Source organism: Bombus impatiens, unplaced genomic scaffold, assembly GCF_000188095.3.
Source record: "Bombus impatiens unplaced genomic scaffold, BIMP_2.2 scf_0896, whole genome shotgun sequence".
NCBI lineage: Eukaryota > Metazoa > Arthropoda > Insecta > Hymenoptera > Apidae > Bombus > Bombus impatiens.
Genome location: NT_177315.1, coordinates 41,486 through 52,542, shown reverse-complemented (window position 1 = coordinate 52,542; position 11,057 = coordinate 41,486). Strand labels below are relative to the sequence as shown.

General features: G+C 31.5%; 3 protein-coding genes and 1 long non-coding RNA gene across 8 annotated transcripts in view; 3 read left to right on the top strand and 1 right to left on the bottom strand.

Annotated features, from left to right (window-relative positions):
• The window catches only part of LOC100743157 (activator of 90 kDa heat shock protein ATPase homolog 1), a 7,732-nt gene extending 4,495 nt beyond the window's left edge, over positions 1 to 3,237 (top strand). For all 5 annotated transcript variants that reach the window (XM_012390854.3, XM_033323277.1, XM_012390852.3 and 2 more), the window contains exons 7-9: positions 306 to 443; positions 2,444 to 2,679; positions 2,851 to 3,237. In XM_012390854.3, coding sequence (XP_012246277.1) covers positions 306 to 443; positions 2,444 to 2,679; positions 2,851 to 2,935 — 459 coding nt within the window. In that variant the 3' untranslated portion in view covers positions 2,936 to 3,237. The remainder of the gene's footprint in view (positions 1 to 305; positions 444 to 2,443; positions 2,680 to 2,850) is intronic.
• Positions 3,238 to 4,334: 1,097 nt separating this feature from the next.
• LOC117152242 lies at positions 4,335 to 5,555 on the top strand. Its single transcript, XM_033323280.1, has 2 exons — positions 4,335 to 4,896; positions 4,977 to 5,555. The coding sequence occupies exons 1-2, from the start codon at positions 4,885 to 4,887 to the stop codon at positions 5,316 to 5,318; spliced, it is 354 nt and encodes a 117-aa protein (XP_033179171.1). The 5' UTR covers positions 4,335 to 4,884; the 3' UTR covers positions 5,319 to 5,555.
• Positions 5,556 to 5,564: 9 nt separating this feature from the next.
• Positions 5,565 to 6,226, bottom strand: LOC117152245. The gene is made up of 2 exons (XR_004462561.1): positions 6,011 to 6,226; positions 5,565 to 5,947 (listed from the first exon to the last, which is right to left on the bottom strand). It is a non-coding gene; the product is annotated as an uncharacterized LOC117152245 (long non-coding RNA).
• The window catches only part of LOC100748501 (cilia- and flagella-associated protein 47-like), an 18,950-nt gene continuing 13,789 nt past the window's right edge, over positions 5,897 to 11,057 (top strand). Inside the window, exons 1-10 of the mRNA XM_033323281.1 lie at positions 5,897 to 5,996; positions 6,220 to 6,445; positions 6,522 to 6,619; positions 6,897 to 7,027; positions 7,114 to 7,176; positions 7,880 to 8,203; positions 8,439 to 8,627; positions 8,754 to 8,809; positions 9,048 to 9,299; positions 10,047 to 10,432. Coding sequence (XP_033179172.1) covers positions 5,908 to 5,996; positions 6,220 to 6,445; positions 6,522 to 6,619; positions 6,897 to 7,027; positions 7,114 to 7,176; positions 7,880 to 8,203; positions 8,439 to 8,627; positions 8,754 to 8,809; positions 9,048 to 9,299; positions 10,047 to 10,432 — 1,814 coding nt within the window. The 5' untranslated portion in view covers positions 5,897 to 5,907. The remainder of the gene's footprint in view (positions 5,997 to 6,219; positions 6,446 to 6,521; positions 6,620 to 6,896; positions 7,028 to 7,113; positions 7,177 to 7,879; positions 8,204 to 8,438; positions 8,628 to 8,753; positions 8,810 to 9,047; positions 9,300 to 10,046; positions 10,433 to 11,057) is intronic.

The following is an 11,057-nucleotide window of genomic DNA, read 5'->3' as shown; positions in this document are numbered from 1 at the left end:
TGATGAAAGGAGTAACCCTTTACGACCAGTGAATATTACGCGTCCTACTTGGATTTTGTGAGCACGTTCATCTATCATCCCTTCGACCGCGGATTCGTTATTGAACCTAGGATCATTGTCATTAGTTTCTCGAGTATCTAATTACCATGGTTACTTGTCCGGTTCTATGATAATCGTATTTGCACTAGCCAATGTCTTCTCTATTGCATAATGACGACGTGTAATCCAAACGAAGATTCGTTTCACGTCCCTAACCCTAATTCTAATGTAAACCCGACATATATATATATAATTAATTGTTACAGATGCAAATGAGTTCTGGTGTCATTTCATCGAATAATAAAAAAGAATTTGGATGTAAAATTTCAACAACAACAATTAAACAACAACAGAAGTTTCAATGTAGGGCCGATGAATTTTACAACGTGTTTACGACAATAGAGGTAAGTCCACTGAGACCACTAACAACAAAATATCTAATAAAATGTACTCTTTCTAAAGATACTTAATAATTGAGTTAAGATCTACAAAAATCTTAAAACAAGAAAAACGTTGATGATTATTTAAACATTCCGTATTTATTGCACTAACAATTTTATTTACTGCATTATTTCTTATATTGTAATCCTATTACTATCCTTTGTTATCTATTGTACCCATTATTTTTTTCATAGAATATTATAGATAATCAATATTCAATTGTATGTGGAAAATATATAATTGTTTACACTTGTACACAATTATGTATTTTTGAAGAATTTTATTTCATATCATTTTATCTAATTAAAGATATTACGTATTTGTAACAAATGAGTAAATGTAACATATTTAGTAAAAGCCCACTCTGATCTTTAATCATTGACTTTAAGGTTTTATTATTAGGTTTATAAAAACTTCTATTGTCTAGATTATTAATCTATTTGTAGGTGATTCAAATCTATGAGAATCTTTTCCATCAGAAATAAAGGTGCAAATTATATTTGCTATTATTACTGCAATCTTAATTTAAGAAGTCGGGTTAATCAGTTTATATTTCTTTATATCATATACACATCCAGGATGTCTATAAGCTATTCTATGTGAGATTGTAAAAAATGATCAAAACGTTTTTCATTCAATATCGTTCATTATGATCTTTCATACAGTTGCTAGGATATTATTATTGAATGTCTAGGATGTGAACAAAAGATTTGTTTTCTACATGAAATGATAATAACATTCATAAATAGTTATTTAAAACATCTATGATATCTATCTTATGCATTTATCTATGTGTCGTTTATACCAGTTATAATATTGCTTTGGGTATATTTCTGAAAATAGTTTTCCTATGAAAATGGCTCGTATCTTATGTATGATATTTGTAAATAAATGTTCTATATCTTCATGTAAAAGAATACTTTTTATGATACAGTCAATCTGCTTATTCTGGTGTAGGTGGAGTAATGAAATTCTGGAGTGCTGAAACGAAATGTTGTTTTATAGGCTGATCTAGTCTCAAAATTGTTTGTTTCCTGATGGGACAAGACAATGATTCAGCTATTGCTATGAAATTTAATACAGAGTGCTAATACTGAAGACAAATTTTGATAAAAGGTTAGTGCACAGAAGAAACATTTATTTGTTTATCTTTAAGTTGTACTGCCTTTGTCTCACTTCAAATGTATTAAATAAAAGTTGGATTAAGTTTTAAATTAGGATTCATTTAATGAGAGATATTAGACTACTAAATAGCAAACTTGTCTTGTCTTTGTTCTTTTTTTATCCAGTTTTGATAGTATTCTAATTTCAAATCAATTATGGTAGTTGTTCTTTAAGTAACATTACTGGTATAAGATAATTTTAAATGCACAGGATGCAATCAATACTTAAAATTCATACTTTCAATTACATTAATGTGTGGTACGTATGCTTCTAAAATATTAGTTTTATATAACTTTTATAGAAGTAGCTTTATAGTATATTTTTTTTTGAAGAGTGGGCCTTTGCTATAAGATTTATTATACACATATAGTGTGATATTTTTAAAATATTGGTAAATAATAGAGAAATAAAATTGCTCCTTATATCTTATATTAAAGACGAATTTAAGATAGATTGATTTTTTCAAATGTAATGATTTATATTTTATTAAATAAAAGGATATGGATTTAACAACATAAATTCTCATTAAAGCAATGAAAGCAAAGAAAATAGTTTAATACAATTACTTTACATATTGTGATTTTGTGATGAAAAGCCTATATAGTCATGTTTTCTTCCAATCTATTTGTAGAATTATTTTATTCTTTGCTATGTTTGTTGATATTGTTATTGTTATATCATTGTTATGTTATTGTTATTGTTATATTCTGTTATTGTATATATCACTGATTGTATATACATATATATTTCATTGTCTTTGGTTTAATTTGATAATTTGTAATACAATATTTCTTTTCAGATGGTTCAAGCATTTACAAAGGGGCCGGTAAAACTCGAACCGAAGAAGGGAGGAAAATTTGAATTATTTGGTGGTAACATACATGGTGACTTTATGGACATAACGCCTGCGAAAATCGTTCAAAAATGGCGTTGCAAACAATGGCCTGATGGTCATTATAGTGATGTTACTATTGATATCTGTGAAAAGAATGACCATACTGAAGTTAGTTTGACACAAGTAGGAGTACCAATTAGGTAAGAAAAATTTATAGTGTTACAAAAACTGTCATAACTAAAAATAATTGAGTCTTGTGCTAAAACAAAAATTAAGCAGAATTATCAAAGATTATAATTGTTTACATTATGCTCCTCAAATACATTGTAAAAGACATTAATGGCTATGTAAAACTAATGAATTATTTGCAGTGAGGAAGAATCTACAAAAGAAAATTGGGAAAGGTATTATTGGGACGCTATAAAACGTACATTTGGATTCGGTTATTTTATGTGATCTATGTATGCTTTATATTTTGCTTGCTTATTGATAAGTAGAAAAATAATTAAAATATGTATTGTCGTAAATCGCCTCGCATACCATTTACGAACTAGCCGCATAATAATCAGCCACGTACAAAGTGTTCTTTTTCTCAATGCTAGTTACAATTTTTTCTTTTCCTACCATTTCTATTTAGTACATTGTATCGTATAAGCTGGACAAATGATGTTGATTAAATATAAATAAAGTATCATCAGCATGACACATCTGTATTAATAGTTGTATATGTCAAATAAATCATGTTAGATACTTAAATATTTGGTTCTTCTTATTTTTTAGCATTTCTCTTCTGACATTCCTTTACTTTTCATTTTTTCCCAGATATGTTAAAGATACAAACTAAAATTAGTTAATGAAAATTAAAAAATATATGTCGACCTTCCTAATTATGTATAATGGATTAATGACATATAATGTAAAATAATACAATTAATTGATTTTCGTAAATTCCATTTATATTATAAGCGTTAATTGGATGAAACAAGTTTTTACTTATATTAAATCTGTTGAATAAAATATATTATGTACATCAACCAATTCATTTTACTTTTGCTTCACACAAATAAGTTAATACATATATACGTTACAAAATTATCAAACAAAAGAAGCCTCTGATTATATTTTCATTCTGTTGTCGGAGAAAATAGGATTAGGTTAATATTTATTTTATTAATTATAAGCAGACATCTTTATGGATTATAAAATGGCCTTCGATACTCAGTCAGTGATTGGAAGAGCACATACTGTTGTAAGTGAAACATGCTTAACTTTGATTTTTTTTTGTGTAAATTTTATAAGTTAGCGCGCACATATCGCTAATTTGCTACAACAATGACATAACTTAAAAATCAGAAAAAAGAAGTTTTGACGTTTTGAATCGTTATCATTTTATAAGAACACCGTATCAAAATCTTGCCATCTTGTATGCTAAATTGGTATAAGAAGATGTTGGACTTACACAAAAATATTATTTCCTCATTTTATTGGAAACCAATAGAGACAAATGTAAAAATGCAGTAACAGTTATAGGTCTCTTTGTGTGGTAAGTTTAGGTAGCTCACTTACAGGATTCAACTCATGAAATGAAATGATAAATATGTTCGAAGATAAATCCAGAATGCTTAGAAAAAAATTATTAATAAAATTATTAATAACGTTAGTTTGATTTATTTAACATTATTCTGCATATAGTTACCAGAATTTTTATGCATATAATGTTTTCCGTAATAATACTTGATGGATAAAACAATTTTCTATCGAGATTTTATTTCTTAATCATGTTCTTTAAATTTAAGATTAAAACTATATTCTTTAAAATTATGTTTTCCTCTATAAAAATATGCATTTGTACAAGAATCCTCGGTCTTATGATTACTATCTCTAATATTCTTAAAATCTTTAAGATAGAGACAAAAATACATATTTAATCCGAAAATCACATGAAAGAATATTTTTACCGTAGAATTGCTTGGTAATACATCTCTTCTATAAACCCAGGATAACGTGACTTATCACGTTCTGTATCTGTGGTTTTCAGTTTCATTTGCAATTCATAAATTGCTGATTATGAATTATGAACTTTAAATCTTTTTCAGTCCAGTAGTTCCATTGTGCTCATGAAAGAAGGTATCGAGATACAACAAGTTCCACGTTCGTATGACCAATCAGCAACCGCTATACACGATGACGTTTATATATATCCTAGTTTTATGGAATTTAAAGAAGCTAGCGAAGGAATTACGTGTCATCAGCGTATCACTATTAAAAATACCGGGAAAAAATCGGCTTTTATTAAAATCCATCAAACCAAGTCAATAGTACGTTGAAACTAAATTAAATTTTTTAATTGGAAATCAAATGTAATTTATCATACTACACATGCTTTTTACAAGTTAACAATCTTTATGTTTTTGAAGGTTAATATCCTAAAAACAAATATAATAATAATAAATCGATTAATGAGATATTTTCGTCCATGTATTAAATTATTTTTCAGTCGTTTCAAGTGGAAAGTTTGGATAAAGGGATATTGTTAAATCCAGGATTAAGTATACACACGGTAGTAACGTATTCTTTTAAGCGACCGTCTCTATTGCGTGCAGTAATACCGATTGAGATTAATGGCAAGATTCTTGATTATCGCGTTATCTGTAAATTATTAGTCGAAGGTATTAGTATCGAACCGAAATCGATTGACTTTGGAATCGTCGATATTGGTCACTCTTCTGGTATTAAAATAATTACCCTGAGGAACGAAGGCGGCAAAAGTACCAGGTATTGTATGTATACAGAGTGTCTCATTTTAACTCATCCACGCAAATATTTCCTAAACCAGTAATTTTTAATCTGTTATCCGTGGGTTCTTGGAGGACTATGAAATCCAAAAAGGTTGTTGACGAGCAACTGATGAATGTTTTAAATATACATATTTGTTACATTAAGTGTTTAAATTTTGAGTTAAGTCTTGGGGTTTCGTGATAATAAAAAATTACTTAAAGCGGTTCCGTGATAAACAAAAGGTTAAGAATCACTATGCTAAACTAGATATTATTCGAAAACGTATTTCAAATAAAACTTGTTTAACTTTAACGTAGCTATACAATTTTTGTACATTTTTTGTGTAATTTTTTTGTGTTCGATGCAGTTTGTGATTTTCTACACAAAGAGATATTACGGTACTTGTATCTGAAAATGCGTAGTCTAAAAGGTATTTTAATGTTAATTTCATTTATATTTTCGTGGATTGATTGAAATGAAACGCGTATGTAATCTATTTTTTAATGATCACACTGCTCCCGAATATCTTACTGTTAATATATGTACTTACGTGTGTATTGCTGGTCCGTGCAAGTTATCTTTATTAACATGAAATTAACAGATTTTCGATTGATCTTGGTACAAATGATTTAGAAATCACAGTTCATCCTATGCGTGGAATCGTTAAACCAAACAAGCCGGTTCAGCTGACTGTTGAATTAATTGGCATGAACGAAGGATCATTTTTCAGTGAATTCTGGTAAATTTTCTTACTTATATTAATTCAGATATACACTGGAACTACAAAAACTACTATTTTGTTTATTTACAAAATTCTCTTCTGTCTTCTACTAGTTCCAGTGCTATAACTTGTACTAATTGAGCGTGTCACCACAGGCTGAAACAATTAATAAACAATTAATAAGCAATTAATAAATCAATAACAATTGATAATAAAAAAAGTTCTGTTCTTTTTCTTCCAGGATCAAATCGGTTCCGAATATACGCATCCCTTTTAACGTCAAGGTAATCGTACCAAAACTTGTAATTTATCATCCGAATACAACTGGAGATTTCACTCTAATCGATTTTTCGCAAACCGTCGTAAATACTCGAAAGTATGATTCCTTTGTTGTACGAAATATTTCTTCTCAAGTAGCTAGTTATGTGGTGCTGGGCGAAATAGACAACGAACTTATATGCGTTCGGGTAATTTATTTCAATTGCAACTAACGAAAGATGGAGACTTGCGAGCAGGAAATTATAACGAGTGTGCTCTTCGTAGGACATTAATCGCAAGAAGTATCCTGTGTACAGAGTTTTTGAAATTCGACCGATTCAAGGTCGTATTGGGCCATTCGAGGGTATTATTTTCGAAGTAGGGTACGTTATATTCTGAACAAATAATTGAGAACAATTTTGGATTTAAAATATCTACGATAAAGAAAAAGAAATTTCAATGTGTTAATAAATTCAACATGTATTTTAAATTTTCAATATAAATATTTCTAGTATCATTTGTTACAAACGGATTTGGAAAGAATATAAGAAATCCTCTTTAAAATAAAATAACTATGAAAATAAACAACATATGTTGTGTTTAATGAACAACATAAAAAATAATACGAAATTACTTGGTAAAAAAAGGATGTAATTTTAGGTTTACACCAATAGACGGTTTAACGCATTGGCGAGAGACGGTGGAAGAGAAATCGAACACACAAGAGAAGGATTTCATGGCTTTCATAAGAATCGTCAGAGTACACGTCACCGAGACCAAACACATTTTGAGTACATTGTATTTCATATATTTTCCACATGTTCCTTGTTTACTTTAACGAAGATGAAATAACAAATTTTATTGTGAAAAACTGCAGGAGCCAATGACAGTATACGAAACGCGCTAACTGAGGCGTTGCAAACTATTAATCATCAAAAACGTTAGTATTCCATATGTATAAACACTAATAATACCTTAATACTCGTGTATAAAGAAGAAAAGAACGCATGAATCGATGAATAACAAAATGCAGGATGCCATTTAGGAACATACCGGTGTTCTTGAAATCTGCTTAAAAGAACGAACATCAGACAAAATTCTTTTCGCCATTGCACTTGCCTCTTGAAATAGTTCTTCCTCGTGTCGAGAAGTTTTTTCATAAGATCGTTAATAAGACATATATTTAAATGATCTCGTTTAGCTGAGACACACTGTAATTTACATTATAAAAGTCTATTTCCGTTGAAACTTAAATATCCAAAAATATAAATGCATTACGGTCCAAGTTACATTCAACACTGTGATTATAATGAATTTATAATCTTCCCACATGATATATTTCCCATCAAGAATGATACTATGTAAATGACGTTAAATAATAACAAGATAAATTTTGTCTCTATCAAAAGCATGATCGAAACTTGAAGAATGAGAGATATGTCATCTAATGAACACTGTGAAGGATAAAGATCTGAAGTTTATTTTATTATTTTACAGCGCTATTAAAAACACAATCGAGACCCAACGAACCACAAATAATGAAATAATAAAATGAACATTGCAGGACTGTATTCGTAGCATGAAAGAAATCTTTTCTCAATGATACATTTCATATTTAATAATATTATAAATTTCAACGATAGATGTACCAATAATGAACGACTACTCTTCGTCCACGTTGACCGAAACCAGTATAGAATCTGGTCTGAACGATACCGTAAGACTCTGTCTCCATGGCGAAATGGAAGCGGCGCGTTTATGCTTCGAACCAGATATTCTCTATTTCGGTGAACTTCATGTCGGCGAACACTCACAGCGTGTACTTCGTATATCGAATCCATTAAAATTCGCAACATTACTCTGTAGCTATGTGCGTAACGCATCAGCTCGTTGCTATCCAGAAACTATAATGCTGAAACCGGGAGGATCTATAGAAGTGCTGTTGAAAGTTCGAGGAAAGGAGAATGGTATGTAATCGTTAAGATTGCGGATCTTTATGCGTTTAGAGGAAATTTAAACGTGCAGAAATGTACAGAATGTGTATAATACGCAAAAGTATATGAAATATCATAAATCTTTAGAAATATAATAAATAAGAGAGCTATGATAAAATATTTAGTAAATTTTTATACAAGCTCCGTTTAGAAACACTCGAGAAAGTTGAAATGAACATTTTCTAAAAATTGACTTCTTTTATTGCAGTTAATTCGTCATTCGAAGTTTACTTCGACACCGCAGCCGACTCGTGCGAATCAACGAAAACTAGACGTCAAACGAAGATAAAAGTAGGAAGGTATGCTGTACAATGTAGGGTGAACGTGAAACTGCTGACCACCGTGAAACGATCATGTTTACCACGGGGGCGAAGTATTTTCGATGACTATTCTGAAGGTAATTTTAATATGTGCTATTTTTATAATGCTCTTAATTTTCTCGGAATTTGCACTTACTAAAGATTAAAAGATCAAAAGATCAAAGATGAAAATAGACGACTACAAAATTATTATTCGTCTACAGGTGCATGGAAGCCCCTAACAGATAATAGAAAGACACCATCGATACAACCTCTTTCAGTAAGCTGTGTTAAGAATCGATATATGTATATTGTGAAAAAGTGAGTCGGAAATATACCGGGACATTTTTTTGTACGAAGCTTCGTTTCTGAGTAAATCGATATTAAAGATTTGTTAGTATGAACTATGCTATAGTGTAGGCCATTTTTTACAATCTTTTGTTAAGTACTCTATATACTTGTTCATATATTTTATTTGTCACCTAACGATTTAGTGTTGTGTTGTATTTTATCTTTAGATAAAACCGAAAACGATAAAGCCGAAGAAAGAGATCATTGAAATAAAATGCAAGGACGACGAAGAAATTATGCAAAAGGTTACTCATATTCCTAAGTGGAAACATAAAGATGTATCAGGAACTGTGAAATGCCTTGCGTCTTTGGGCAAAATGTTATCGACTCTAACTGCTAGTACCGAAGTTTTAATACCCCTTTCTCCTTTGCAAATATACAACGTACGCATGTATCCTACCTTATTTGCTTTTGGAATGGTAGGTACTTGATTAAATTTTTTTATACTTATATTTATTCATATCCTTTATATTCAAATTAAAAAAAAATCGTTATATTAACGTGACACTTCAAAATGTTTCTAACATTACTATATGTATTACTTACTTTATTATTGTTCACCTCTTAAATCTATTCCTTTAGACTGGGACCACCGAGCGGTGAAATGCGGCGTCTGTTACAAAGTTTTTTGGACAAAAATCGAACCCTCTTTAGATCCCTTGCGTGTGGAATTGGTACTGGGCTTGTTTAAAATAAAAACTTAATGTAATGTATTTTTGTTAATAACTTTTTAAGGAATACCTGGCGGCGGTTAGAATCTTCTGAATTTTACTCAGGAGAGTGTCTTTGACAACTTACGTCCAGGTCAAAGTCATTGGAGCTATGTCCCCTGTTGTCAATATTTTCCTATATTTTTACAACAGACATAATGCAACGGACATCATTTCAACGCTCGTGTGGTCCCAGTCTAAATCTGTTAATTTTTGTATAGTTTATGTCCTTAATCACTATACATGTACTATACATGTATCTTTGTATCCTTGACTAGAATTTCCTCCGTTCTCTGATCTCACAACTTTCTGATTTCTGGTTCCTCCTTCTATTCCTTCTCTCTTGTCCTCACTTCTGCTATTCCCTTTCCATATGTTGCTTCTAACCGTGTTCCAATATCTCCCTTACGTTATCACACGTATAACAAAAATAGAAATAGTACAACACTGTCGTAGGTTGTCCCAAGAAGTCGCAATTACCAACAGCTGATCGTCGAAAATTTGAACGACTTTCCAATCATGATTCGCCTCACGAGCTTGTCCTCCAAGTGCATTCATTTCCCGAAGGGGAATCTAATTATTTTGCCACCTGGTCTGCACGCCACGCGATTAGTTGAATTTCGAGCGCATCATATCGGCAAATTCAATGGTTACATTGATTACGTTATCAACAACAATCATTCGTTCGAGCTTGGTGTCACTGCTAATATCGTTGAGAAACAGTTATCATTGGACTCTCGTGAAGTAATGCTTGGCGAAGATTTGGTCAAGGAAGAAATCTATCGGCCGATGGATTGTACTGTTCAGATTAGGAATAAGTTGGATGCGAAAACGAGCTTCCGGTGAGTGATTTGTTCGAGTAAAATAAAATGATTCGCTGGCCAGGGAAAGTGAATTAGATTGTATGATATTATTGCATACGTTAATTTATATATGTCGGAGATGAAAGAACACCGGAGCCTTTGGAATTTTGGATAATCCCGCAACATTGTAACCTAGAGTCTACTATAGCTGTAATTGAACAATTGTAGTTATCCAATCCGATTGTAATTGTTCGAGAGTTGTGATAATGAGCTTGGGCTCGAGGCAACAGTCAGTCGCCGAACGTAGCCGCGGTCACGGGATGAACGCTTTGTCTAACAAAGGCATGGAATAATTCTATAGCTCTCCTTAAAAAGGAAATAGTTGTAACACTCGACAGTAAACATTCCAACGGTCTCTGTCCCGTAGCTCGCCACACGCAGACCCTATCTTCGAGTAAGATGATTGCCAGATGTCGATGCGTCTCCGCAGTACATGTTCAGCTAGCTCGAGGGCCCGTTATAAATCTTAAGATTTAGTCAACTAAAGTCCTTCAAACAAACAAACAGTCTTTGTCCCAACTACGGGAAAATAGGGGAGACCTATTTTTCAACGAGCGGCGTCTCCCACTAGCAACTTCCCCTCGAGGGCGGCTAGCATCTTTTT